This window comes from Camelina sativa, chromosome 3 (assembly GCF_030686135.1).
Source record: "Camelina sativa cultivar CO46 ecotype springtype chromosome 3, ASM3068613v1".
Lineage (NCBI taxonomy): Eukaryota > Viridiplantae > Streptophyta > Magnoliopsida > Brassicales > Brassicaceae > Camelina > Camelina sativa.
This window is the reverse complement of record NC_141882.1, coordinates 6,920,571-6,947,112: the sequence shown is the minus strand read 5'-3', so window position 1 is coordinate 6,947,112 and position 26,542 is coordinate 6,920,571. Positions and strand designations below refer to the sequence as shown.

Below are 26,542 nucleotides of genomic sequence, written 5' to 3'. Positions count from 1 at the left end.
ATTTGATAGAAATTCATAGTAGATTCAATGTTGACTATGCTTTTTTGGGGGGAGCTATTTCATAAATATGTATTTATAAAGAAACCGGAAATATTATGGCTCTTTTTCTCTTTTTAGGATTCTGAAACTATAGCAAGTAAATCTTAGTGCTACTAATCTTAGTGTTTTATGATTAAGATTATATATACTGATCGATGCTAATCTTACATCTCGTTTTTTCATTTTTTTTATTTTTAAACTTTTACAAAATTCTAATAATACTAGTGGGATAGTTTCTTGTTAATCTAACGAAGCAGACAAAATAAAAGAGTTAGCAAAGCAGTAGCACTGTAGGAGGGTATCGAACAAAAAGAATAAAGAAAGTGGAAGTTTCCCAAATGTTCACGTTGCTGCATGAGGCGATCTTAATTCCGTCGGTGTTTGGGCTCTTTCCAGGTGCCGTTATAACGACTCTGGTGATGTTGGTGATCGACGGTGAATAAATTCAAGCTAGTGCTCTCCTTTGCTATTGAGTGATTTTAGTCTACTGATTCTTGAGTATCTCACGAAATAGAATCCCATGTTCTGCAAAATGTGTAAATTATATGCCAAACGTAAATATAAATATATATGTAATCCATATAGTATTTAAAACAATTTAAAATCGTACCGCAGGTAGTCTAGGCCAATAATATTTTGCATGCACCGGAGGAGGACCAAGAGTCACTTCCTTGGCCGTCGATGATTCGAATGCTATTACTACTACTGTTAGTTTTTTCATTCGAGCATTGCTTGCATCTGCCTTGCTAGTAACATTTAAAATCCGTTTTAATTAATTAGAGGCTATATATATACGAAGTCTTGTCATTCAATAAAAAGTTAAACTACAAAAAAAAAAAATAGATATGAGTATGTATAAACTAAACCCGTGTGAGTGAGTGAGTCAACACTTTTCATATCTAAAAGAAAATTCAGTATGCAACTTTGATACTTTATTTCGAAAGTATCATTTTTGTATTCTTTAAATAATACAAACAGAATTGTTGAATACAAAATCAAAAGGTTGAAGGATTTTAATTTAGAGATTATTCTTATTAATCTAATTTAGGATCTCATCACAACTAGAGCATGCATAAATAAACACCACAGCTATCACGAAAATATCAAATACACCAAAACGACTTGTTTTGACAAAATCAATTCAAGCAATGCGGAGGAATCATCTTGCCGGTAGCAGAACCTTTAATGTTTTCACACAACGTGATTGCAGGACCGTCGACTCCGTTGTGCTTTAAATTAATGTCACTTGAGTGAACATTTTTGCAAGGAAAACTTTTGCTACATTGAAATTTCACAGCCACTTTGTCCCTTGATGTTCCCCAAATATTTTTTAGTGTCACGTTTTGGATCTGAATGTGAGAATCTCCCTGCAAACATGATAATTTAACTTGTAAATTAAACTCGACTAAGACTTTTAAAAACAAAGAAGTTTGTTTTTTTGCGTAGTAAGTTACCAATTTCTGGCAGGATGGATAAGGACAATACTTCTGGTCAATGTTGATAGGAGCTCCAACATCAATCATCTGTAAATTCTTATAAACTAAATTGGAAATTGCAATCGTGGAAGCTGAAGATTCCCATGTCTTGATCCGAATACCGTCGGACGTACCAGTAAATATTGTATCCCTAACCGTTAAGCCGTTGATGTTCTTCTCATTTTTATCTTTTCCCAAACTTCCAACACTTATCCCATGTCCTGGACCGCATGTGACATTATAGATATCAAAATTGGTGTTTCCAGAGAGCATTGCTATACAATCATCTCCAGTGCTGATGTGAGTGTTTGAGATTTGTATGTTGCTTGATAAAGCTATTTTGATGCCGTCAGTGTTGGGACTATGGCCGGGAGTTGTTATGTTTACTCTTGTGATGTTAAAATGATCAACAGAGAAGAAATTAAAGTGCCCTGCTTTGCTGTTGAGTGATGTTATCCCTTCCATCCTTGATTTATTTACGAAATCAAATCCCATATTCTGTAACGTATACAAACACTGCGAAAATATGATTAAAAAAATGTTATAGAAAAAGTTTAAGAAATGGTACGTACTATAGCAAGTTTAGGACAATTAGTATTCTTTTGGCAGTCATTTAGTAACCAAGACTCTTTTCCTTGACCATCGATGGTGCCACTGCCGGAAACTGTGAGATAGTCGATGTAGCCAAAATTGATCCACGTGTCTTTTTTAATGTCATTGTTGTTGGGAGGAGCCAACAAAGTTCCATCAATGACAAATGAAATCTTACTAGTGCACGGTCCTACAAATGATACACCACCAAGATAGAATCTTCCATTTGGTATGTACATTTTGCTCGGTCCATCCCATGTGCATGCATCCTTCCATGTATTTGTGAACGCCTTATATGGTATACATTAACAAATAAGGTAGACTATTTTATTAGATAAAAACTCTTTAGTAATTTATAAGATTCAAAAAACTTGTAGTCACAAACAAAAAATATGCTCTTCAGTAAATTAAAAAAATTAAAAAACTAATTATAATTCCATCATACTAAATAGGATGGAGGTACGAAGTTAAATTAAACAGATCTGAAATTCAATATATAAAAAAGTCAAGCAAGCAGCCCATATTCTATGGAAAATGGACAAATAACTAGAAAAAAAATATTTTGTAATTAAAAAAAAAAACAGAAAATATCAATACCTTGGTGTTATCCGTTTTACCGTCACCTTTAGCACCATATCTTCGAACGTTGAATACTTTAGGTACAGTGGTCGGGCGACTTGTGGTTCCGATGATGAAAAAAAGAGTCAAACTAGAAACCTTAAACACAAAATCAATGTAAGCCATCTTCTTCTTTTTTAGTAGCTTCTATTCCCTCTCTTGTTTTGAATTATTTAAAGTTTTGAAAGAAGAAAAAAGATGCTTAATTTTCTTAAATGATTTTGGAGTCGATATGATTACAGGTGTTGGTGTACTTATACAGAAATATATCCGAAGGATCTATGCTAAGAAATCCAGAATGATAAAAAGTGATATGTACTACTTGACATGTATATTATTTGGATATCTGTATCTTTTTTTTTTACCAATTATGGGTAAAAATATATTTTCTTTCTAAAATCTGTATATACAATACTTGATATGTATTTTATTTGGGTTTGGGGTCTGAATCAATTGAGATTAGCTAGCTGTATAAAATATTCTTGAAACTCATGCAACAAATTACAGGAACACAATCAAGAAAAATACTATATTATATTAGTTTTGGTTGCATCTATCTATATTAACATTTTTAAAATACATTTGGTGTTCCACTTTTAAGTTATCCTTATTTAAAAAGTTATTTATAAAGTTAATCCTTATAAAGTTGCATAAAAAACAATAAATAAAACTACGGAAAATCAATTTAATATACCAAATCGATTTAATATTCATGTATAAGAATTTTTATAGATAAAGAAATCAATTATGAAAATTTAGCACCATTCCACCGAAACAATCAATTATTAGTAGTAGGATTTTTAGAGAAAAGAAAATTCATTATGATAATTTAATGCTACGTAACATATTTAAATCGGAATAAATTTCTTAGTTTCTAATTTTTTTATACATGCAATCAAGAAAAGATAGCAACTTAAAACAAATTACTAAACATGCACTTCTTATTAATGGTATATTCCTTAGCTAAATACTAAATCTTCAACTTTAATTCGTAATTGTGATATTTTTTTTAGATTGTATAGTGTACTTACCCAACAAAATTTTCGACAATCAATCACACATAAAGTTAGGAGTGTCAATCGGGCTAGTCCAGTCTGGCCCAACCCGAAATCTATAAAACTCGTATATGTTTGAGCCCGGTCCGGTATGAAATATTTCCGAATCTATATTTCAAAGCCCGGACCCAACCTTAACAAACTACAGAAAAAAGTATATTTGTATATTTGTATATTTGCTACAAAAAGAAACTGTATATTTGTTATTATATTTTATATACAAAAGAAAATGTATATAACAAATGATGAGACATATAATCTTTTCTTAAAATCTTTTAGCTTAAAATGTTCATAGACTTCTTACAATTGAGTCTAATTTGTTATATTGTTTTTTTATTTTGTCAAAGTGTATTGCTTCTTACTATATATAAAAACTTTGATTTACCATTATTTGTTATATATTTGTTATATAGAAATATTTAATAGCATGTTACATAATAAAATATAATATGGTAAACAAATGATATAATATAAAATTCAAAACTAACTTTTAAATTTATAAAAGGAAAACGTATATTTTCGTATTATTTTGTAGTAAAATTTTATTATATAAACTTTTAGTAAAGTTATGTAATTTTTTAGCTTTTTTGTTTATAAAAAAGTAACAATTTTATTATTTTTAATCAACACCAATCACTATTAATCAATGTCAGTCAATATCCGTGAACACCAGATTCTAGCAAATAAAAAATCATCAAAATTAGATATTTATAGTATTATACACATAATTAATATTTATTAATTAATATTCTTATGTAATAACAATAGTTGATGAAGCTAATCGGCCTACATTTATTCTAGCAATCATTTTTCCTTTTTATTTCCTCGTGTACGTTTATCAACACCGGTGATTATATCGTAGGCTGGTTTCATCGTGATGTGATTACCACATCCAATCAAATAAGGCGTGCTTTGACCCATTAAACAATAGTACATATACTATATAATAGTATGATTCTTTCTTTCAATATAAATAAATAAATGGTCAGATAATAATAACAAAAGTCCATTTATTAGTTGGTCCGTCAAGGCTGCTTGAATTTTTTAACGGTCAAACCTGTCTCACCCGTACAAGAATCACGTCGAAGACCAATACAATAATTGTGAAGACCATAGATAGTTTCGTATTGCCCCAAAGACCATAAATATTTAAACTTTAATCGAGTCTCTTGACTCTCTTTTAGATAGATAGATAATTGCTAAATAAAAATATATCATCGAACTTGTCTACCAAAACAAATAACAACCCCAATCAGAGATTTGTCTACATATCAATTATCAATCGAAGTGAAACGTAGCAAAAAAAAGAAACAAACCAACAAGTAATAATCTCCAGTTTCAGTTGACCCCGCCGTTACAAAACTCTAGATAAAAGATTTTATACTGTAACGTTAATTACTTAATTAGTTGAGTGTAATTTCTTTAGTACGTGGAAAATTTGCGCCACTCCTAAATCCTGATATCTGTATATAAAAGATTTTTTTAAAAAATTCATATGATCGTAACACCACACGTAAGCATTTTTTCTAGAATAACAAAAAAAATCATTCGACACCTATATAATTATTCTTTTCCAGTACACCAAATACAAACTATGCTAAAAAAAAAAAAAAAAAACTCTTATCCATAGTACATACATAAAAAAGTCCCCATGATAATAAATTTCTATAAAAAATAATTAAAAATCTTTAACATGACAAAAAGTTCAGTCTTCCCACGAATATAATCTTTTATTTTCTATGTGTATATACCTTCATAATTATCTACACATATAAATACAAGAAACATCTCCGGAGAATCAAAAGGCAAAACTACTCAACAGAGAGGAAAACCAAGTGACTTATTTTTATCGTGTACCAAAAATCATAGAAACAAAAGTATGGCTGGAGTAAGATCAGAGCCGATGAAGGTTGTATTCATAAACACACAGTACGTTCAGACAGATGCTCGGAGCTTCAAGACGGTTGTTCAAGAACTCACCGGTAAAAACGCCGTCGTCGCCGATGGTTCTTTCGAATTCTCCGGTCAAGGCTACGGTGGTAAAGATTCATCACAGAGATTCTGCGACGCAGGAAAAGAAGGAGAAGGAGGTGCAGATACGACGGAGTTCGATAGCTTTTTCAGGGAAACCCCTCCCGTCGGCGAATTGTATAATCTTTGGTCAGACAATTGATGACTCTTAGTGAAAAAAAATCGTTTTTTACTTTAATTTTAAATTTCCCTCAGTCTTTTTTTCACAAATTTGGTCTATTAAAGGCCCATTGGGTTTAATCTTATAGGATCTATCATCTCAAGCCTCTGTAAAATACATCCCTTACTCCTTTAGAATGTGAACAACATTTTTTTTTTCTTTTTCTTAATGCATTTTTAATGTACATAAGGAAATAATATGCACTTTTTCATTTTGAAATTATATGTAGCAGAATTACATAATGTTTTTGAGCCAGATTTTTATTTATTATTAATACGGTTTTTTTTCGTCTAGTCTATTTTATTTTTACAGCAAAACAATTTTTTTTTTGAAATTGACAAAAGTCGAAATGAATAAAGTAAAAAAATAAAAAAAGCGTGGAGTAGTTTAACGCGCGTGGACGATAACGAAGGAGGAAGAGTGAAAACAAAAACAAAAAAGATAGACGACGATTCATTTCTTTGGTATCGGACTAACTCCACCGTTTACGATTCTTCTTCATCAATTCCATCATCATCTTTGTCGAAATTTACAATCTTTTTTCAGTCAAAAGAATCGGTAAATCATACCGAAAACTCAAAACTTTCAGACACGAAACTCCGTTTTTTTTTTAAAAAAAAGGAAAAAAGAAAAAATCCTTTGCGATTATACACATTGTACGTAGCGGTAGAGCTACACAACAACATTACTGTCTCTCTCTCTCTATCTCTCTCTCTCTCTCTCTCTCTCTCTCTCAGAGGAAAAGTTCTGATCTTTGTCTTCTCTTATCGTTATCTAAGTCTCTCTGACTCTCTCTCTCTCTGCCTCGAGATTCTCCACTCCATTAAGGTATATTCGCTGACTCTTTCAACTTTCTTACTTATTTTATATATTCAAGGGTTTGAAATTGTTGTTCTGTGACCCTTCAATTGCGTGGAGTTGCTGTAATTGATATCAAAGGTTGGAAATTTGGGTTTTGATCTTTGTTAGTTTCGTGAAAAAGGAATCATTTTTGGATTGCTGCGCGCTCTTAATTGCGTTTGTGAATTGTAGAAAGGAAAATATAGTATTTGATTTCTTGTTGTGAGTGTGTGTGTTCTCTGTGATCTTAGTTTGAAGGCATATATAGCATTGAACAGACAATTGTGATGGGTAATAAGCTGGGAAGGAAGAGACAGACTGTGGACGAAAGGTTCACTAAGCCACGACAAGGTTTATACATGAGCAAAGATGTTGACATTAAAAAGCTTAAGAAACTCATCTTAGAGTCTAAGCTTGCTCCTTGTTATCCTGGTCATGAGGAAAGCTCCTGCCATCATGATCTTGAAGAGTGTCCTATTTGCTTTCTGGTTTGTGTATTTGCTTCTTCAAGTCTTTCTTTCTTCCTTTACTGCTTTATATAACAAGATGAAATTGACTAACTCTGTGTAATTTATTGTTCTTGTTGTTGTCTGTTTCTAGTACTATCCGAGCCTTAATAGGTCAAGATGTTGTATGAAAAGCATTTGTACAGGTAAACTGAATATATTCGTCGGCCATCTCGTCACTACCGAATCTTTTATATTCTTGTGTTTATCGACTTTGTGTTTTGGTTTTACACAGAGTGCTTTCTGCGGATGAAGAGTCCTAATTCAGCTCAACCTACTCAGTATCCTTTGATTTCTCATATTACGTATTAAGGTTTTGTTCTTCACATATAGAAATTTTCCTTGTCGCCCTTAACAAAATGTAAGATGCCCGTTTTGCAAAACTTCCAATTATGCTGTCGAGTATCGTGGAGGGAAGACTAAAGAGGAGAAGAACACTGAACAAATTGTAAGCCAGACTTAAATCTTGAAAACAGTTACTTTCTTAATGAGTATATGATGGAACTACTGGCTGAGTCTGCCTGTATTGTTCTCTCTGTGTTCTGAAGGAAGAGCAGCGAGTTATAGAAGCTAAAATAAGGATGAGGCAGAAGGAGGTTGAAGAAGATGAAGAAAGAATGCAGAAACGTCTGGAATCGTTTTCTTCTAGTTCTAGCACTAGTGCCGCAGCTGTTGATACAGAATATGGTTCTGCTGCAGGTTAGTCTCGGTTATAGCATGTCTCAGAACTTCCATTTATGTTTTTCTTGGTTTGCAATCACAATCAAATAGTTTAAACGCAGAGGATGATGGGGAAATTGTTTCATCTGAAGACTCATGTCTGCTATCGCATCCTCAGGTTACAAGGTTTGTCATTTTTCCTAGAAATGGATCTTAGTGAATTTTTATGTTGGTTCATGCCATGAGGTGCATAAGATTCATCCCCACAACTATTTTTCTCGATTAAGCTTGTTAATTTTCCATTGGATTAGTCCTTTCTCTTGAGAAACTCTGATGTTTCGAGAACAATCACAACCTCTTGTTAAGTTGTCTCTAGTTAATCAATCATTGTTTTACATTTTTCACATCATTCCTCTTCTGGCTAAAACTCTATTTACAACGGTAATACCTGTTTTAGAAATTTGAACCTGAGTGGTCTACAACTGGTTACTGATTATGTGGTTATCTGGAAAACTCTTCAGGGATGGCCAATCTGACTTTGATCTTGAGGATATAATGGTCATGGAAGCAATATGGCTCTCATTGCAGGTAATTTGTTCGATTTCTTAACTTTTAAGTATGTTTTCTGAATAAGATAAGCCTAACTCTTTTTCATTTTGAATCAGGAATCTGGAATTCAGAGAAATACATCACCTGGTGAAATTTCAGAGAAAGTTCATAATGTGGAACCATCGACTCCATCATCATCATCATCTCCATCGGGTGGGCTAGCTTGTGCAATCGCTGTTCTCGCTGAACGCCAGCAAATGGTTGGTGAATCTTCCTCCAATGAAAACGATAACGTTGCATCACACAACATGGTTATAGGCAATTGTAACAACAGCCATTACAATACCATAGAAGAAGATAGTAACCATTACCTACAAGGAGCAGGAACCAGCTATGCAAGATCTGATATAGCTGATGATAGTGCGAGTGAGGTTTCCAGGGAAGTAACATGGCAATAGAGTTCCAAAATGTAGGAAGTTTAAGAGTTGTTATATAGTCGTTGCTTATATATGTTAGTGTGAGTGAATGATTTAAGTTTTGTTAGTTAGTTTTCAGGGTGTTCGTTGAGCACTCGTACATGTGCCAATAGGAAAAGACAAATGGTTTTCAATATCAATACAGAAGCTTGGTTGTTTGGTTACATATTCCGACTGACTGGTAACATACCGGTCTGGTACGAGTCTTTTGTGATTGATTGATCGTACAAAAATTGGAATATATATCGTTATTCTGTGAGAATCTATATTGGTAGAACCTTTCATAATTGCGGAGTGATTTTGACATGCTAGCATCCGATGAACTATCAGTTAGAGCTATATATTTTAAACGAGTTTGTGACAAATGGATGATTGTGGGATACAAAGGGAGTAAAAGAACAGTTAGTTAGTAGTTGAGGAAATGTCAAGGACGACAAAAATGAAGATTCACATGCTTCGGTCTCTTTGATATTAAATGAGAAGAGAACATAAAAATTGAATTGTGGTGGTCATCTTTGGGGGTTTAAGGGGTTTTATAGCCTTATAAGGATTTACTTAGAGTTCCTCCACTCACATGCCTTTGTCTTTGATTTTTCAAATATCAAGAAGTAATAAAAATTCATTAAACGTAAACGTGAGTACTATGATAGTTTCTAATTTTTGACCAAACCATTTAACCCATGTTAGTCCAGTCCTATTGGGGTTTATATTCGAAATGGGAAATGATCAACTTAAACAAAGTTGTATATGTTTTGGAAGTTCATGATTATTAGTTTTTCTTTCTTTTTTTTTTTCTTTTTCACACACACCATTCACCTTTACTTAAAAACTAAAAAGAATATAGAGTTCAACAAATTATAAACTGAAAAATCAAATTTCATGAAACAGAAGTACTATTATTATCCTGTTTTCAAACACGTGAAACTAAATTTGAAGGTGACTGACTTTGTAGCGCACTATTTGAAGAAGTAATAGAGCCAACTACATAGTCTATTACATTGACCAAGTAATGACAAAAAACTAATGACATTGACCAAGTAAAATGAAATTCAAATTTGCTGGTGACAATATCAAATAAGTTTAGCTAAAAATACTACACAAAATTAAGGAAGAATAATTGTTTATTGATATGGACACCCATGCCATCAATATATTAAACGGCTATTCAATGCTCGTTATAAAATTACACCTTTTTTTTGTTCGTAGTCGTGTTTTTGGTTTTTTGTTTTCCTTAAGAAGCATCAAATTGGTTTCTCGACGTGTTGGAGATGACAAAAAGAAACGTCGAAATTAGAGAAGGGTGTAATAGAAAAAAGGTTTGTAAAAAATTGGAATTTGTAGAAAACCGACAAAAGGAAACAAGAGTGTCAGAAATATGGACATGTAGGTGAAATACATGTGTGTGTGTATTTATTTATGATAAACCATAGAAACCAACTAATAATAATGTATGTCACATAAACCCACATTTATATGCATATTTGCCTAGGCTAATTCCTGAACTTTATATACATTCTCATCATTATAACTTACAGATCTTTTTAATTCTACTTCAGTTATTTATTTTTTGTTCATTATCAGGCACAAAAAAAAAAATACTACAAAATTTATGTGATGCCATTAAATTTGAGAAATGACATTAAATAGATGGTTTGCAATTCAAAATAATAAAGAGGACTTATTATATACAAGATGTTATGTAATTGTGTATATGTGGACGCTATTACAAGACAATAAAAAATGAATACTTTTTTTTTGTGCCCTTTTTCTAACCAATGGTCCCTCGATTTTAGAGGGAGGTATTCAACTTGATATTTTGAAAGATTCTAAAGTATTCTTAAAATCACTTGTTATTCAATTCATGATTTTAAAAAATCTTTTAAAATCTTATGTTATTCAACTTGAAATTTATGTAAAATCATTTAAAATAATCTAAAATCTCTTGTTATTCAATCACTGATTTATAAAACTTACTTAAAATCTAATGTTATTCAAAATATCACAATTTTTTTAAAAATAGTATTTTGAATGATTCTGCAAGACTTTTTTTGGTTTTTTAGTTGACAAATATGAGTAACAAAATACTACCTTTTGAGGTAGGATTTTAAAGGATTTAAAAAAAAAAAACAGTCGATGAAATATCAATTCCGACGACAGCTCTAATCTCCACCGATCAGCAGTCACCTCCTGAAGCTTCGTATCTTCCTGTGAATTAAACCACCATCTCTGTTCAGTAAGCTCTCTCTCTTGTCCCTCTTAATTTGAATCTCAAGGTTCAGTTTTAACTAGAATACCTCAGCTCGTTTTGTTTTTTGGACTGCAATTTGCCTCTGTGTCTGCGCAAAGTGTACCTCATCGTCGTAAAAGTATATCGGATCATGGTAAATTAATGGGCTGTTCTTTTTAGAATCCATATATGTTACAACAGGAACATAATTAGCTTTTGATCATTAGATATCAAACAAAACGAATCATGATAATGAAAAGAACAAAAAAAGAAGTGGAATGCAATATGTTCGTGGCTTACAAATTTCTACATAAAGTCACACCACAATGGAAAACTCAGATCTTTTTGGTTTAGGTTTTTCTTCCTCTCTTCTTCATCTCACTTAAAGCTTTTTTCTTTGTTGCAGGTTTTAATTAGAAACTCACATCTCAACAATCAAATATGTTATTATGGGATCATCTTGACCAGATTTTAATTGCAGGTTTTAATTAGACTCTCTGAGCATAATTTTTTTTTTTGGCATATAATTTTCTTTCTTTATATTGTAAAATATTTAAAAATCACCCAAAGTTTACTCATAGAATATCATAGAATCTCATAGAATCATATTTCATTTCTTTTTTTAGAAAATAGAAAAACTCTAAAACACAATCAAATCTCCTAAAAATCTTCTAAATCTTTCAAAATTCTAAAATATTAAAATCCTACAAAATCTTTAAAATATCAAGTTGAATACCTCCCTCTTAAATCCTCACCACGCCCAACTCCACTCAGCTTTATTTCAAATCTTCAAAAAAAAAAGACTATTCATTTCTTACTCTGTCTCTATCTCTCCCTCTCTCAAGGCTTCTTGGATAGTGAGAGAGTGTCTTCAAAATAAAGTTGTCTGTTTCGAAAAGGTACATGCGTTACATTACAACATCCATTTCTCTCTCCTTTTTTTTTTTTTTTCTCTGCTCATTTTTGGGTATTCTTCTTCTGGTTTTATGTTGTTGTTACTATTATTAACTCGCAATCAGCCAAAACACAAATCCATCTTTTTCATATTCACACTCTTTGACTATTTCTAATAGATTCTCTTTATAGTCACTTTGTTGGATTTCAAATGCAAAGTAGACCTCATCATCATCCTCTATAGCTAGGTGAGTTTTAAATCTTTTTACTCTTCTGTTTGCTTAGAAAACTTACTCCAGCTTTGAAAATTCTCTGTTTCTGGGTTATTTCTTCTCTCTCACTTTGGGTGAAAGTTTAAAGATTGCTGTCTTTTGTAAACATACACGCGCGCTTTTAACGGCGCGTGATTACAATCTCAGTTCTCCAAAATTTTCAGACATGGAGTGATGATGATGGCTTTGGTAGTTGAAGTAATGAATGACATGTTCTTTTTTTCTTTTATGCTCCAGATTCTCTCATAAGCAATCCATAAAACCCTCGAGCATCCAGCAACTGTAGTGTTATATCCTCTGAAGAATATCATAATGCCAAGACCAAGGTAAAAGGTTTCGACATTACATATTTGTTGGAATTATGATCTTTTGATTCAGAAGTAAATTGTGTGACTAAGATAAGTTCTTGCGGTGTTGTCTTTCTTTAGAGTTTCAGAGTTGTCTCAGAGGCAAGCTCCAAGGCTGAGGACATCCTCTTCTACTTCTGTCTCCAATCATCCCAACCGTCTCATCACTACGGACCGGAGTTTTAAGCCTGGTGTTGTTGACCGTAGATCTCCTAGAAGCGCTGGACCTCACAGTGATCCTCTTCGACAGAAGAAACTTGGGGGACGAATATCCGATCTAGAGTCGCAGTTAGTACAAGCGCAAGAGGAACTGAGATTGCTCAAGGAGCAGTTGGCTAATGCTGAAGCTGTCAAGAAACTAGCTCAAGATGAGCTTCATATCAAGTCAAAGAAACCAAACCCGCTGGCTCGGGTGGAGGGGTCTGCATCTGATGAGGCCGCTGAGACCATCGATAGAGACGAAATACCTGGTGATGCCCAGAAAGAGACTGATGTGTTTGAGGTTCCTGTTGAGAAGATTGCGGTAGAGGAAGTAGAACCGAGAAGCGGAGATGAAGAAGCTGAGAAGTTGGTTGCAAAGGAAGATGAGATCAAGATGTTGAAAGCTAGACTCTATGATATGGAGAAAGAACATGAATCACTAGGCAAAGAAAACGACAGCTTGAAGAGTCAATTGAGCGATTCAGCTTCAAAGATGTCTAATGTGAAAGCAGATGAAGATGATATGGCTTCAAAGGTGACTCGGATTGGGGAAGAGTTAGAAGAAAGCAGAGCAAAGACGGCTCACCTGAAGGAGAAGCTCGAGTCCATGGAAGAAGAAAAAGACGCATTGGAGGCTGAGATGAAGAAGCTTAGAGTTCAAACTGAGCAATGGAGGAAAGCCGCGGATGCTGCAGCTGCCGTTCTTTCTGGGTCAGCTGAGAAGTGTTTTGCAGGTGGGTTGTTTGAGACGACAGCTGCTGGGTTTATTGAACCGCCAGGAATGGTTGATGATTCTGATGATGGATCTGGAAGTGGAAAGAGGAAGAGTTCTGGGATGAAGATGTTTGGTGAGTTGTGGAGGAAGAAAGGGCAGAAGTGAGATGCAAATGCGGTGGAGTGTGATTCAAGAAATTGTGTGCTCACCATTTCTGTTTTTTTTTTTATTAGGATGCATGTTGCTGAACTTATCTGGAGATTTTTGTAAGTTGGTCGGCTTCATCAGAAGCTAACCTAACTATCAATCCAAATCAATTGCAGATTCTCTTGCTTCTTACCTGCAAACACAATTTCATGAACAGCAATATGCATCGTAACATAACCTCAAATTTACTGAAAGATCTCATATATGAACAGTACAAGGATGGGCTCCAATTCTCCAATTCTAAAACAGTGATAAATCTGTGAAAGTGCTAATTCTGTTTAGAACAAAAACAATTAATCCTCGTCTTCATCACTACCATAGTTTTGGAATAAAGACACTAAACTGGCGTTGGCCACACCATCGCTCTTCTTCTCCTCTGGTTTTGCAGAAGTTGGTTGGGATTGCTTCTTGATGATTTTTATGTGAACGGATTTGAACGGTTGTTTGCTGGTAGCTTGTTTCTTTGGCTCCTTTGGTTTATCTGATTGAAAATAGAGATTCCCATTAAAGGTTATTCAACTGAAAAAATAAAATCAAAGTCGTAAACTTCAAAAGAAAGATTGATATAACACACCTGCAGAAGAACTAGTCAAAATATCTGTGGGGTTGCTTGGACTTTCCTCTGATGCCTTTCTCTTCTGTATTCAAATTAAAGGAATTAACAGTTAGTCATGATTCAAAAACAAAACCAACACATGGTGATAGAACGAGGCAGATCTGAAAGAACTATGTTTTTATGGCGGATACCTTTGAAAGATCTGAAGATGATCCTTTCTTCTCCTTATTATGGCTGGGAGAACCAAAGCTCTCATCATCATAATCATCATCATCAAAGTCGTCATCTGCAATCCTCCTAATAACTTCTTTCTGTTTCTGCATTTCAGATGAAATAGGAAATATGAACAAAGTTTAGTAAAGTATCATGTGGAGAACCAACATTTACACAAGAATGATATGAAAACTTACACCAAATATAGACTTTATAACTGCTTCATCTTCTTCTTCTATTCGTTTTACCTGTCAAAAGAAACAGAAATTATTGCCTCAGTCAGCAATCGAACTTAACATATCAATAATCCAGACGACTTTTATCAGAGAGAGAGGTACACGACGATATAAGGTGTGCAAAGAGCAATAAGGTGACTCGCTTATTAAGAACAACAATTGAAATTTCTGTTCGTATGTGTATTAACCAAGCAAAGAGCGACAGGAACAGACCTTTTCAGCACCTGTTCTTTGCAAGGCCTCCAGCATTGCATCTACGCTGACATGAGCATGTCTAGTCTGCAAAAAGAAAAATAAAAAGTAAATCAGTACAAAAAACTTATCCGGCAGTGTAACCAAAGTATGACGAAAAATATCTTAAGAGTTGTACACTGTGATCAAAAAAGGAGAAGATACCTTCATAGATTTCATTTCATCAAGTGCAGCTATAATGTCCATTTCTCTTTTAGAGTCCAAAGTTCTGTTCTCCAAGGACTTCATCGCATCCCCCATCTCCTCAGCATCTCTTTTCTGCTTATCCTTATCAACCTCCTGCACAGAAGAAATCAACGTAAAATTTAGTATACTAGAAAGTGTGCATCAGTATCGGGTACGTAATCCTCAAAAGCTAAATGTCTGAAGTCCTTACCTCATCTTCAGCACGCCAGGGTTCATAATTACGAGATGCCCCAGATTCGACAATGTAATCAGAATTCTGTGGATCCGTCTTCATAGTCAGCTCTGCAGAACACTTGGTGCACTTGAAGTAGAATCTAAATATTTGAATCCCAAGATACGTCTGCATATCAGGAAAAAAAAACTTTTTATTAGAATATGCCACAAAAATAACACCACGAATAACTATTCAAGTAGTTCGAACTAGATTATGGTAAAGGCAAAACTCCATGCTCAAAAGCGAAATTAGTAATATCAAGAGGTAATGGTACTAGTTATATAACAGGACGTAGAAACTAGCTTCTCTACCACCAAGCCCAAACAACAGCTCAATTTCTCGAAACCCTAAAACCCCAAATCTGAAATCGTTTTCAAGATAAGTCTCAAATTAACGAACTGACGACAGTAATCTCGATATTCTTCACTGAAACCAAAAAAACAAAAAAAAATAGATGACATTCCTAAGCATTCGTATCAACACTTTACAAACCAATTGCATAGAACAGAGATCAAACAAAAAAAAAATCGAATCGATTCAATTACCTCGCCAATGACGTCTTCTTTACGGGAATTGAACTTGGTTCCCTTGTAGATATAGTTTCCGCAGGTACCGCATCGGACACTCATTGGAAGCATCATACGAACCTTGATCTGCTGATTCTTCGGTCGCCGGAGCCTGGGAAGCTTCGACGGATCGAAGTCCGGCGGATAATACTTATTCAGCACCTTCCGTTCTCCCATGTCGCCTCTTTCTTCTTCCTCCTCGAGCTTCTTCTTCTCCTTCTTCTTCTTCTGATGAGCAAAATCACAGGAAAAAGGAAACTTCGCGTTATTATTTCAAGCTTTCGTTTCTATCCCGGCTTCTCCTTGATATAAAGTCCCGTCCCGTCTGATGCACCGCTACTAGAAATCGGGTTAGAACTCGGGTCATGGGCTTGGGCTTAGGTTATCTTATCGGGCTGTTTTAAATGTTCGGCTTATTTAACCGGGTCGATCCCAGTTACCGCCTTACCGGGATATGTGTCCGGGTTACCGGTAGTTCGGATCAATGATATTTTTCTCTTTACCATCAATGGTGTGATAATGATATGACATATGAAGATAAGTTTTTATCATGATTTGTTAGAAACTGTGATCTTACTAATTGAGGAACTCTATTTCGAACAGGAAGGGACAGATAAAATAAAATCTATATATAATCACAAATGAGCTAAATGAAGCTGTGAGAACACGTTGTTCAATCCCAAGATAGATGATACAAATACAAGTATACAACACACAGTACGACAAGCTTTTTCCAACATTTAATGAAAATAATGGATGTGGAAATATCAATTCTTATTGTACATTTGATACATGAATATTGAAGTTACCTAAGAAAAACATGGAAATTTATACAATTTACCAACCATACTGAAGTGTTGTGATCGATTCTTTTATCATCTCTCTTCCTCAAACTTTGCTTGCTCCGGTGGCTGATGAGCTACATCATATGTTGCATGAAGTCCAACGAATAAGTAGTACACAAGCATCACCATGGTACAGATAATGAATCTCAAGAATGCTACATAACCAAGTGATCCGATTAGGAAAAGATTCATGGCGATTGAAAACGATGGCAGCCATGGAACAAGCGGGACTCCCCAGACCTTAGGAACACGGGATGTTGGTATCAATGCCAATCCCAAAGTGCCTATGAACCAAATAACTCCGATTAGTGCATAAGCGATCCAACCTCTAACGCCTGCGTTCCAAAGCGCTGATACTCCGATGGAAGACGCAATGATTACAAACAGAAAACCAGTAAACTTTACCAAACGGGCCTTAGGAGTTACATCTTTCACGTAGTAACGTCTCACGAGCAATGCTACTGCCACAAGCATGAAAATGAAGAGGGTAGCAAAGGAGAAAACACTTGATAGTACATCTAAGCTGGTGAAAAAGGAGATTATTGCGCTGAGTATAGTTACAAGGAGAGTAGCATTGATAGGGGTTCCTGTTTTGGGATGAACCAAAGCAAACCATGGAGGAATCATATGTGACCGAGCAATCTGAGTCGTGTACCGAGCTTGACCTAGAGATCCAACAAGCAGGCTTGTGGTCATTCCCTTTAAAGCGCATATACCAACCAAGTACTTAGCCCACTTCATCCCAATCTGAGCAAAAGCAACGGAATACGCCGCATTTACATCAATTTCAGTGTACTTCACCATCATAGTCAAAGCCAAAGCCATCAAACAATAAACCACAGTGATCATAGACATCGAGCCAACCAAACCAATAGGTATATCTCTCGAAGGTTTCTCGGTTTCCTCAGCCATGTTCGCCACCATATCAAAGCCAGTGTATGACCAGTACACAACTGCAGCTGATTGAACCACACCTTTGGCTCCGTAAGGGAAAAAAGGAACCAAATTGGAGCTTTTAGAATGAGTAAACCCCACAACGACGATAAACACAATAACACAAACAGTGACAATGGAAGTAATCAAATTCAACCAAGAAGTCCTCTTTGTTCCACTCATGGCAATACCATTAGCAACCAAAAGCACAGCAACAGCAACCGGATCAAGAAGATCAAACCCTTTGGCAAAGGAATCGACTTTAATCCGGAAATAGTCAGAATCATTCTTGACCAAACTAGCTAGATACGAAGACCATGACCTCCCTAATCCAGCAGCACCAACAATAGCCTCAAGCAGAATATTCCCAGCAGCAATAAACGCAAGAAAATCCCCTAATTCAACCCTGAGATAAGAGAAAGAACCTCCAGCGACAGGAATCTCAACTCCAAACTCAGCATAACAGAGAACTGAGAGCAAAGCAGAGACACCAGAGATAGCGTAAGAGAGAACAACGGCAGGACCCGCTCCAGTCCGAGCCTCTTGACCCGTGATGACGAACACACCAGAGCCGACAACTGAACCAAAGCTAAGCCATAGAAGGTCCCACCAAGTGAGACAGCGACGCATAGGGTTCTCGCTTTCCCGGCGCGCTGCATCGATCTCGTAGGCGTCGGAAGAACGAGAGAGTAGACGATCGGCGAGGCGAGGACAAGTGGCCGAGAGAGCTGATTTGTATGAAGAGAAGCTCTGGAACGAGAATTCCGGGAAAAAATCTTGCTTTCTCCATCTCCAGTAGCTCCTCCTCCGTTGACTTAAGTCATCGGATCCCGACTCAGGCTGCTGCTGCTGCTGCTGGTGAGCTTCCATTGAAGAAGGATAATTCGTCTTCTCTAAGAGTGTGGAAAAAGATTGATAATAAAAAAAAAACTAAAGCGTCTTTAATTCACTAACAAAAAAGTTAAAGGATTGAAATTGTAAATAGTCAAATAATTGTAGTTAAAAATTCGTGCAGAGTTCACTGAAACTAAAAGGGTCGTGACAGTACAACCCTAAAACACGGGACCCACGCTTAGGTTTCGTCTTAAAAAAAGGGAAAATAGAAAATAATAATAGCGACGGTCAGGATTGGAAGATGTGAGACTCTCATCTCTCTCACCTTTTGAGATGAATCGTACAAAGAGTGGGACCCATGTTTTCTGACAAGTTTTGATCAAATGGCTAAACGCCACGTGACGAAATGTCTATTACGAGATCATGCCACGTTCGTGGATGTGAGCGAGCTTGACTGATTTCTTTCATCAACTTGCTAGTTTGCTACTATAAATAAATTTTTTAAAACTGAATATTTCTTTTTAAAAATACTTACTAATATAAGAAGGGAAGAATCCATGTATTTTTCGTTGTAAGAAATATGTATTTGTCTTTTAAAATTCGCTTTTGATTTGACAATAACAGTTTTTGTTATTACTTTTCTGATGTAGTAGAATAGTAGTAATGTAGTATACAATTGCTTTTCGATTATTATTTTTGCTGATATTCTACGTGACGTTTTAACTATATGAGAAAAGTAAGATTAATTATTAGCAGATTCATTATTACTTACCACCGGATATAGTTGTAGCAGATTTTGTCACAACAGTCATTTTCATACTTCAAAAAAAAAAAAACTTACATGTTACCTGTCAAAAAGGTTCTTAAGGATTAAGGTGGTGAAACATACTAGTAAACCTAATGTGACATGTATTTTAGGACAATGATAGACTTATTTTATAACTAGTAGTTCTTAATAGAAAAAAAATCACCAACACTTGAAATAAACCATCAATTTGGTTTAAAACATAATTACGGGTGATAAAACATAGTATTCGGGAATCTATTAATTAATTTGGCTGCCTATATTTTTGGTTATTAACCAAATTAGCCCTATATTAAATTATAGTAATAATTGTCTATTTTCCTTTTTTGTAATTTGGTTAATTTTTTAATTTATTTTGGTTTTAACAGCATCCTGAAGGACGGAGAGAGACAGAGTATGCGAAGAGTGTGAAAACGAAGAGCATAAACAACACGGGACGAAGAGAGAGAGAGAGAGAGAGAGAGAGAAAGTGTGTTTTAGAAAGAGAAAGATAGAGAGAGAGACAAAGAGACTGTTTGTGTCTTCTTACCCATTCGAGGAATCAAAGCATCTTTTTTCGAGCTCAAGAAGACGAGAGGCTAAAAGATAAGGGAAGGGGCTGAAAAATTAGGGTTTTTTTTTCCTTTATCTTTCTTCTTTGCATTCAGCTCGCTAAATAAGGTATGCCCTCAAAAATTCTTAATAAAGCTTCAATCTTTCCTTTTTCTTCGGACTTGTGTCTTTAGTCCTTGTCGAATTTGTTCTTTAGCTGCTACTTTGTAATAAGGGGGTTTTGTGGGTACTGGAATCTTAGATTCGAGAGAGCAGTGGAGGCTTTCACTAACCTTACATTTTTATGGTTAGTGAACTTCTCAGGAGTAAATTTATTGAGCTGCTTGGTAGGATAATGTGCTTGGTTCTGTACGGATTTGGGGTTCTTTAGTTGGATCGCGAGTGTTTGGCGCTAGTTTTTCGGAAAAGTGTTTCTTTTTTTTCTTTTGTTTGTCTGAAAAATTTGTGATTTTTCGGACTCATCTCCGACTACTTTGCTTTGAATCGGGGGTTCTTCAGTGAGATGCTTTACTCAGTTTTGGGGGTTTGTTCGATTTGAGGGATTAGAGGTAATGAACGGGGACTAGATTCAATTTGGCTTACTGCTCTTGTTCTGTTGAATGTGTACATCCGATTTGTTACCTGTTTCTTATATGATGGAATAATGTGAGTAGAAATTGAACTAATTATATTGGTGTTTTTTATTTTATTTTATTGCAGTGTTATCCATCTCCGAGTAATCAAGTAGCTTCACAACCTAAACCTGGAAATAGATCTTGGTGCATCTCAAGAGTGTGATTTTTAGGCATTATGGTGATCTGAATTTATGTAGTTTGTAGGGACTCTCACGGGCTGTGATCGGGTCATGAATGCGTGTCTGAGGACATGCTTGAACCAAGGGGAGCGGACATACCAATATTGTTCCTGGTTTTGGTTGTACTTCCTGTGGTAGCTTACATATTATTAGGAAAATGGAGTGATATTTCTGCTAAAAGAGGAAGGGCTAACTTGCTGGCTCAGATGGCAGCTGAAGAAGCTTTTAGAGCTGAGACCATGGTTAATGCGAGTAGTGATGGTAGATATGAGGCTGTAGCTACTGAGATTAGGGCTCCAAGAACTAAGACCAAGACTGTTTCTGCTTCTAGTGGTACTGTAAGAGCCGAGTTTGTGGCTGGTGTGAGTGGGACTATAGCAGAACAGAGATCTGATTCTGTGGCTGCTACAAGTGGGATCCCAGCTGTGGCTACTCTCAACAATAATGAGTTACATGTATGTGCAAAATGTTTTGGTCCTGCTAAGACACGTTGCTCAAGATGCAAATCTGTTAGATATTGGTAAGTTTCCACATTGTTCTTACTTCAGATGTGTTTCTTTCTATCTCTTTGAGCTTTTTACTCATAATTGTCTTGAATTTTGATGCTTGTAGTTCTGGGAAGTGCCAAATAATTCACTGGAGGTTAGCTCATAAAGATGAATGTATCCCTGTGGAGGCTTGCTCTTCTTCATCTGAGAGGGTTTCCTTTGAGAAAGATGTTTTGTATGACCATGGCATGGATTCTACAATGTATAGTAACAATACTACCCAGGCAGCAAAGGGAAAGACTTCAAAAAGCTCTGTAGATTTTGCAAGTTTGGGTATCTCTCAGACAGATATTACGGCACAAGTCAACACGCAAGGGAGAATAAGTGTAGGAAAACAAAATTCTTCCAAGTCCAACCGAGAATCATCTAGAAGAGACAGTGCTACTTTGTTTGATTCTTCTGAAGAAGTTTCTCGAGGTGAAGCTGCTTGTGCTGGTGGCGATAACAAGAAGGGTCACACTAAACATAAGGTAAGCAGTTCATGAACTATTAATCTCTCTGTATTGAATGACAGAAGATAAACTGTTTCTTACTAAAAATACAACACTGTGCTTGAATTTAGACCTGGTGATTTTGCTTGCAGTCGAAAAGCAACAGCTATGCTGCCGAAACAAATCCTAGAAAGCATTCTGTTGACAGCTATGGTGTGCAAATGAAAGGACAGCCTTTTGTAAGTGGTATGCAGGAAAGTCATGAAAACAATTTGGGAGCAAGAAGCTCTTTTGGTTGCCCAAACACACAAATTCCTGCAAACGGTGAGGCTTAATACCTAAGCTGACAAAAGTTACTCTAGTATAGGTTTAGTCAGTTTGAGATTTACATCTTCTAATGTATGTTGAATTATATAGGTTACAAAACTGCTACATTGCCCAAAACAGGTGTGAACAAATCTGGAGAACAAGCATGCACCGAGACAAGTAAGAATGGGCAAGTTGCTGCGGTATCAAGTGAGTGTCTCTGATATTTTGCTTCGACATAAGATTTTTTTTGTAGAGTGTCTCATGTTTGTATCTATTATCCAGAGATTAATAGGTCTACGGATACTGGCATCGCTGTAGAAAGCAATGGCATCTCCGCAACGATGGGAATAATGAAGATGATGGGTTTAAGAAGTTCTACAAATCATGATGATCGACATAAGAACCTGAAAGTTAGTTCCCTGTTGATATTATCATCTTTGCTAATTTAATTTTGTATCTTTAGTTTTCTACTTTTCTGAGTCAATTAACTCTTATGTTTCAGATGCTTTTTCCATACGAGGAATTTATTAAATTCTTTCAGTGTGAAGTGTTTGACTTATCACCTAGGGGCCTTGTAAATTGTGGAAACAGGTATTCACTCATTTACTTCTTCACATTCTGTTTAACTGCAAATGGAAAACATCCATTTTTGTATAATTATCCTTATCGTTGTACATTCTTTCTAAATTTACTATCATCTTTCTTCTCCAGTTGCTACGCAAACGCAGTCTTGCAGTCCTTGACATGTACAAAACCACTCGTTGCTTATTTGCTTCGACGATCACATTCAAGATCATGTAATGTTTTTCCCAATTAAACTCGTAGCATAAATTGTTGCATATTTAGTATACTACGTCTGACAAAGCTATGTTATTCTTTCCCAATAGGTTCTGGGAAAGATTGGTGCCTTATGTGTGAACTTGAGCAACATGTAATGATGCTTAGGGAATCTGGAGGTCCACTTTCTGCTAGCAGGATTCTCTCACACATGCGAAGTATAAATTGTCAGATTGGTGATGGGAGTCAAGAAGATGCGCATGAGTTCCTAAGGTTTTTCTTCGTGTCCTTTTAGATCTGATTCTGTGGATCTTTTCTTCTGAAAGTGATTATATTACACTGTTTATGTTGATTTCTCATGAAATTACCATATTTTGGTATTCTGGATGTAGGCTTTTGGTTGCCTCTATGCAATCCATATGTTTGGAGAGGCTTGGAGGTGAGACCAAAGTGGATCCAAGACTGCAAGAAACAACCTTAGTTCAACATATGTTTGGTGGACGTCTCCGCTCAAAGGTGTTTAAATCTCTTGGCTCATAACTATCTCTACTTTGGCTTAACACATTCTCATTGTTTCTGCTGCTGTCTATATTAAAAACCAGGTGAAATGCTTGAGGTGTGATCATGAATCAGAAAGATACGAGAATATAATGGATCTCACATTAGAGATATATGGTTGGGTAGAATCTCTTCAAGACGCCCTTACTCAGTTTACTAGACCGGAAGATCTCGATGGAGAAAATATGTATCGATGCAGCAGGTTAGATCCAAAAACCAAATTGCCTGTCCTTCTTTTGTGGTATCGAAACTAACTTGTCATTTTGTGAAAATGCTTCTAAAAAAAGGTGTGCTGGATATGTTAGAGCAAGGAAAGAATTGAGCATTCATGAAGCACCAAACATTCTCACAATTGTCCTCAAGAGATTCCAGGTATCAATTACTTATAGTTGTCTACAAATTTTACTCTTCGGTTTCTCGTTTTCTTTATAAACAAATTCCTGAATGTACTTTTAAAACTCTTGTGCATGCAGGAGGGAAAATATGGGAAAATAAACAAATGTATAACTTTTCCTGAAATGCTGGACATGATTCCTTTCATGACAAGAACTGGAGATGTTCCTCCGCTTTATATGCTTTACGCTGTCATAGTTCACTTGGATACTCTCAACGCATCTTTCTCGGGTCATTACATTTCCTATGTCAAAGATTTGAGAGGGAATTGGTACAGAATCGATGATTCCGAGGTAGAGTCTATTTTTCATCCTCCTCTTCCTTAATGCGGCTAGCCAAACTGTTAATGAACTTGTGCAATTTTCTTTTAAAACTCTGCAGATTCATCGAGTACCAATGACTCAAGTTATGTCAGAAGGAGCTTATATGTTGTTCTACATGAGGTAGGAAGATACCGGTTTGCAACTTGTAATGGTTTTTCTCCTGTTTACGGTCATGGAATCTGAATATCATTTTTTGCAGATCTTGTCCGCGTCCTCAAAAAGGAGAATACTACGGAAAAGCTCAGGTTCAGCATTTGCAACCAAGATACGAGATGAAGGAACAGAGGAAATCACCGGTGAACCGCTTCAAACAGAGAGCAGACCACAAGAACACCGAATCATCATCAAGTGAATGGTCTCTCTTCACGAGCTCAGATGAAGCTTCTTTCACCACAGAATCAACCAGAGACTCTTTCAGCACCATAGACTACACAGATGTTTGCCACGTTGGAGACTCTTCTTCTCCTTTTGCCATCTTCAACAACTTATACCACAACGTTGAGCCATCGCCACACAACACTGTTGCTTGCAGAATGTTCTCAGGTACCAAACCAGAAACCCGGTATTTCGTCGAGGAACAAACAAATCACAACAACACGGTCGTGCTGGACTCTTCATCATCACCAGCACCATATCCAAGTCAATCAGCAGCACCGTATCCGTCCCAAGATTATTACGAGCAGGGTATGTATGTAAATTATGAGACTAACCCAGAATCTAACAATGGTCAGGATCAGGATCGAACTTACAGTTACTGGTAGTTAGTAGAAGAGACTAGAGAGGATTCTGTTTTTGAACCTCCCTGATTTTTAAATATGTTTAGAGAGATCTCTTTAGGGATACTTAACTCAAGTGCCCTGAGATTTTTTTGTTTGTCTTTAAATCATCTGTGTGTTTGGGTATCAGGGCAAATGTTTAAATCTCATTTTATCAAATTCCCCTGTTTCTGTATGCTCTGTATCTGCAAAATTTAAATCGGAAGAAAAAAAAAGGTTGAGCCTTTACAACAGATCAACCTCTTATTTTATTGGAAAGGTTTAAAAACTTAACAGAGGCTTAAACGTCCATTTCAAACGGTAACCAAATCTCATTGATTCGACCGGTGAACTCGAAAGGTGAGTTATACTGAGCCACTGTGTAAGCTGAATCCGACCCGACACCACCTTCTTTTTTGCTCTTCTCTATTGCATTAGCCCAAGCCGTACCTTTAAGGCTGGAGTCAAGCGCCGCCGCTTCTTGTCCGACGCTGTCATCGGAGACGAAGCCACTGAATTGTCTGACCGCCACGTACCTAGGGGTCCATTTCTGGATATGAAGATTCTCAGCTGGAGCAGGATCAGGCTGATTCTTTTTAGGAACGTAGAAAGATACAACGAAGGAAGATTTACAAAAGGGACCATCGCTTGGTAAGACTTGAGAGATGACCGGAGCAGTCATTTCTATCTTCTGATGATACTCGTTCTTCCCCTGGATGTATGCGAACAATCTGAATTCCCCAAACAAATATTAAAAATTCAATCTTTATCCGAATTCCAAAGAAAAAAATTAAGAGTTGAGTTTTGCACTTACTGGAAGAAAGCAGTTCTGGTAGCACCTACGAGAGAGATATCTTGAATCGGTTTAGTGGAAACCCAGACGGAGGTATTGTACCGGCGAATCTCGTATCCATTTCCGGAGTGAACCAGCTCGTAGCTTGGGCACTCGATTCGGTTACAAGACGGCGGGAACTTCCCGATTTGGGCATGTCCGGATTCGGATCCGGGACCTAGTAGTAGTAGGTCTGATCCACCGGAGAGGAGGCTGAGGAGGAATGAGAGCTTGAAGAAGCTTAAACCGGCAGCCATGGCGTAGGTAGAATAAATTGTCTCTTCGTTTTAAGCGGCCTTATAAATGGTAATACTGTTACGTCTGAATGTGTGGTTCACCTTTGGATAGGTTTTGTGTGTTAAAAAGTTTGGACCTTTTCTTAATTCTTTTGGTTTTGTTATATGTGTACGTCTATGAACCGTTTGTGTTCTGAGTTTTGTGATTGCCACGCGTTAAGACTTATGAGGGTTATATAAAAAACACTAGGATTAAATCATAACAAATGAAACTGCAGAGGGATCCTATAGCAAATTACATCAATGTGGTAAAAAAAAAAAACTAAAACCCAATTAAAAATCTTCTTTTTTTGGGTAAAAATGTGGTACACTAAAACCCAATAATCAAGGCTATACACACCCCAATTTTGCATAATTTTGTCAAAGGTAATATTTAACCTTTATGCAAGATTTTGAAGAATCAAAAATGTATTCGGAAGCATCATAGCTCAATCCTATACTTCATAGATGCACTGAACCCTCTAGAAATGTT

General features: G+C 36.0%; 8 protein-coding genes across 14 annotated transcripts; 4 read left to right on the top strand and 4 right to left on the bottom strand.

The window, feature by feature from the left end:
* Positions 1–954: 954 nt before the first annotated feature.
* LOC104775823 (exopolygalacturonase-like) lies at positions 955–2,849 on the bottom strand. Its single transcript, XM_010499759.2, has 4 exons — positions 2,703–2,849; positions 2,087–2,395; positions 1,494–2,012; positions 955–1,406 (listed from the first exon to the last, which is right to left on the bottom strand). Exons 1-4 carry the CDS (start codon positions 2,847–2,849, stop codon positions 1,176–1,178), a joined length of 1,206 nt encoding a protein of 401 aa, XP_010498061.1. The 3' UTR covers positions 955–1,175.
* Positions 2,850–5,538: 2,689 nt separating this feature from the next.
* Positions 5,539–6,188, top strand: LOC104775822 (VQ motif-containing protein 1). The gene has a single exon (XM_010499758.3). The coding sequence runs from the start codon at positions 5,658–5,660 to the stop codon at positions 5,949–5,951; it is 294 nt and encodes a 97-aa protein (XP_010498060.1). The 5' UTR covers positions 5,539–5,657; the 3' UTR covers positions 5,952–6,188.
* A 203-nt stretch (positions 6,189–6,391) lies between these two features.
* LOC104775821 (E3 ubiquitin-protein ligase DA2L) lies at positions 6,392–9,164 on the top strand. Of its 3 annotated transcripts, none has more exons than XM_010499756.3 (9): positions 6,392–6,797; positions 7,061–7,297; positions 7,410–7,461; positions 7,551–7,596; positions 7,682–7,763; positions 7,864–8,014; positions 8,098–8,161; positions 8,497–8,563; positions 8,641–9,164. In XM_010499756.3, exons 2-9 carry the CDS (start codon positions 7,097–7,099, stop codon positions 8,980–8,982), a joined length of 1,005 nt encoding a protein of 334 aa, XP_010498058.1. In that variant the 5' UTR covers positions 6,392–6,797; positions 7,061–7,096; the 3' UTR covers positions 8,983–9,164. The 3 variants fall into 3 exon arrangements, 2 of the variants coding, with proteins under 2 accessions (XP_010498058.1, XP_010498059.1); XR_015589801.1 differs by having other exon boundaries at positions 6,405–6,797; positions 8,087–8,161; XM_010499757.3 differs by lacking the exon at positions 6,392–6,797 and adding an exon at positions 6,827–6,908.
* Positions 9,165–12,001: 2,837 nt separating this feature from the next.
* Positions 12,002–14,003, top strand: LOC104775820 (interactor of constitutive active ROPs 1-like). 2 transcript variants are annotated; one of them, XM_010499753.3, is made up of 4 exons: positions 12,002–12,126; positions 12,314–12,369; positions 12,631–12,719; positions 12,822–14,003. In XM_010499753.3, the coding sequence occupies exons 3-4, from the start codon at positions 12,706–12,708 to the stop codon at positions 13,819–13,821; spliced, it is 1,014 nt and encodes a 337-aa protein (XP_010498055.1). In that variant the 5' UTR covers positions 12,002–12,126; positions 12,314–12,369; positions 12,631–12,705; the 3' UTR covers positions 13,822–14,003. The 2 variants fall into 2 exon arrangements, with proteins under 2 accessions (XP_010498055.1, XP_019099045.1); XM_019243500.2 differs by lacking the exon at positions 12,314–12,369 and having other exon boundaries at positions 12,005–12,126.
* Positions 14,004–14,025: 22 nt separating this feature from the next.
* On the bottom strand, positions 14,026–16,601 carry LOC104775819 (uncharacterized). Its single transcript, XM_010499752.3, has 8 exons — positions 16,066–16,601; positions 15,497–15,646; positions 15,265–15,399; positions 15,082–15,147; positions 14,830–14,880; positions 14,611–14,736; positions 14,438–14,501; positions 14,026–14,344 (listed from the first exon to the last, which is right to left on the bottom strand). Exons 1-8 carry the CDS (start codon positions 16,261–16,263, stop codon positions 14,157–14,159), a joined length of 978 nt encoding a protein of 325 aa, XP_010498054.1. The 5' UTR covers positions 16,264–16,601; the 3' UTR covers positions 14,026–14,156.
* A 97-nt stretch (positions 16,602–16,698) lies between these two features.
* On the bottom strand, positions 16,699–18,859 carry LOC104775817 (cationic amino acid transporter 8, vacuolar). Its single transcript, XM_010499751.3, has one exon. The coding sequence runs from the start codon at positions 18,732–18,734 to the stop codon at positions 16,962–16,964; it is 1,773 nt and encodes a 590-aa protein (XP_010498053.1). The 5' UTR covers positions 18,735–18,859; the 3' UTR covers positions 16,699–16,961.
* Positions 18,860–19,667: 808 nt separating this feature from the next.
* On the top strand, positions 19,668–25,196 carry LOC104775815 (ubiquitin carboxyl-terminal hydrolase 15). 4 transcript variants are annotated; one of them, XM_087500314.1, is made up of 15 exons: positions 19,668–20,163; positions 20,755–21,368; positions 21,461–21,866; positions 21,980–22,151; positions 22,245–22,343; positions 22,419–22,546; positions 22,639–22,727; positions 22,848–22,933; positions 23,024–23,186; positions 23,306–23,429; positions 23,516–23,673; positions 23,759–23,843; positions 23,945–24,157; positions 24,246–24,307; positions 24,387–25,196. In XM_087500314.1, the coding sequence occupies exons 2-15, from the start codon at positions 20,920–20,922 to the stop codon at positions 24,946–24,948; spliced, it is 2,796 nt and encodes a 931-aa protein (XP_087356440.1). In that variant the 5' UTR covers positions 19,668–20,163; positions 20,755–20,919; the 3' UTR covers positions 24,949–25,196. The 4 variants fall into 4 exon arrangements, with proteins under 4 accessions (XP_087356440.1, XP_087356442.1, XP_087356441.1 ...); XM_087500316.1 differs by having other exon boundaries at positions 19,834–20,163; positions 22,275–22,343; XM_087500315.1 differs by having other exon boundaries at positions 19,900–20,603.
* LOC104775816 (uncharacterized) lies at positions 25,163–26,284 on the bottom strand. Its single transcript, XM_010499750.2, has 2 exons — positions 25,757–26,284; positions 25,163–25,673 (listed from the first exon to the last, which is right to left on the bottom strand). The coding sequence occupies exons 1-2, from the start codon at positions 26,029–26,031 to the stop codon at positions 25,244–25,246; spliced, it is 705 nt and encodes a 234-aa protein (XP_010498052.2). The 5' UTR covers positions 26,032–26,284; the 3' UTR covers positions 25,163–25,243.
* Between the last annotated feature and the right edge of the window lie 258 nt (positions 26,285–26,542).

What these genes read in the sequence shown, in the direction of transcription:
- LOC104775817 (XM_010499751.3), bottom strand. Translation starts at nt 18,734, where the DNA reads ATGGAAGCTCACCAGCAGCAGCAGCAGCAGCCTGAGTCGGGATCCGAT.
- LOC104775822 (XM_010499758.3), top strand. Translation starts at nt 5,658, where the DNA reads ATGGCTGGAGTAAGATCAGAGCCGATGAAGGTTGTATTCATAAACACA.
- LOC104775821 (XM_010499756.3), top strand. Translation starts at nt 7,097, where the DNA reads ATGGGTAATAAGCTGGGAAGGAAGAGACAGACTGTGGACGAAAGGTTC. An exon ending in AGAATATGGTTCTGCTGCAG is followed by an intron (nt 8,015 to 8,097) that starts GTTAGTCTCGGT and finishes GTTTAAACGCAG; the next exon opens with AGGATGATGGGGAAATTGTT. An exon ending in TCGCATCCTCAGGTTACAAG is followed by an intron (nt 8,162 to 8,496) that starts GTTTGTCATTTT and finishes AAAACTCTTCAG; the next exon opens with GGATGGCCAATCTGACTTTG.
- LOC104775816 (XM_010499750.2), bottom strand. Translation starts at nt 26,031, where the DNA reads ATGGCTGCCGGTTTAAGCTTCTTCAAGCTCTCATTCCTCCTCAGCCTC. An exon ending in ACCAGAACTGCTTTCTTCCA is followed by an intron (nt 25,674 to 25,756) that starts GTAAGTGCAAAA and finishes TGGGGAATTCAG; the next exon opens with ATTGTTCGCATACATCCAGG.
- LOC104775815 (XM_087500314.1), top strand. Translation starts at nt 20,920, where the DNA reads ATGCTTGAACCAAGGGGAGCGGACATACCAATATTGTTCCTGGTTTTG. An exon ending in TGCAAATCTGTTAGATATTG is followed by an intron (nt 21,369 to 21,460) that starts GTAAGTTTCCAC and finishes TGATGCTTGTAG; the next exon opens with TTCTGGGAAGTGCCAAATAA. An exon ending in ATCGACATAAGAACCTGAAA is followed by an intron (nt 22,547 to 22,638) that starts GTTAGTTCCCTG and finishes CTTATGTTTCAG; the next exon opens with ATGCTTTTTCCATACGAGGA.
- LOC104775819 (XM_010499752.3), bottom strand. Translation starts at nt 16,263, where the DNA reads ATGGGAGAACGGAAGGTGCTGAATAAGTATTATCCGCCGGACTTCGAT. An exon ending in TTATAAAGTCTATATTTGGT is followed by an intron (nt 14,737 to 14,829) that starts GTAAGTTTTCAT and finishes TCTGAAATGCAG; the next exon opens with AAACAGAAAGAAGTTATTAG. An exon ending in CATCTTCAGATCTTTCAAAG is followed by an intron (nt 14,502 to 14,610) that starts GTATCCGCCATA and finishes ATTTGAATACAG; the next exon opens with AAGAGAAAGGCATCAGAGGA.
- LOC104775823 (XM_010499759.2), bottom strand. Translation starts at nt 2,849, where the DNA reads ATGGCTTACATTGATTTTGTGTTTAAGGTTTCTAGTTTGACTCTTTTT. An exon ending in ATTGTCCTAAACTTGCTATA is followed by an intron (nt 2,013 to 2,086) that starts GTACGTACCATT and finishes TATACGTTACAG; the next exon opens with AATATGGGATTTGATTTCGT. An exon ending in ATCCATCCTGCCAGAAATTG is followed by an intron (nt 1,407 to 1,493) that starts GTAACTTACTAC and finishes TCATGTTTGCAG; the next exon opens with GGAGATTCTCACATTCAGAT.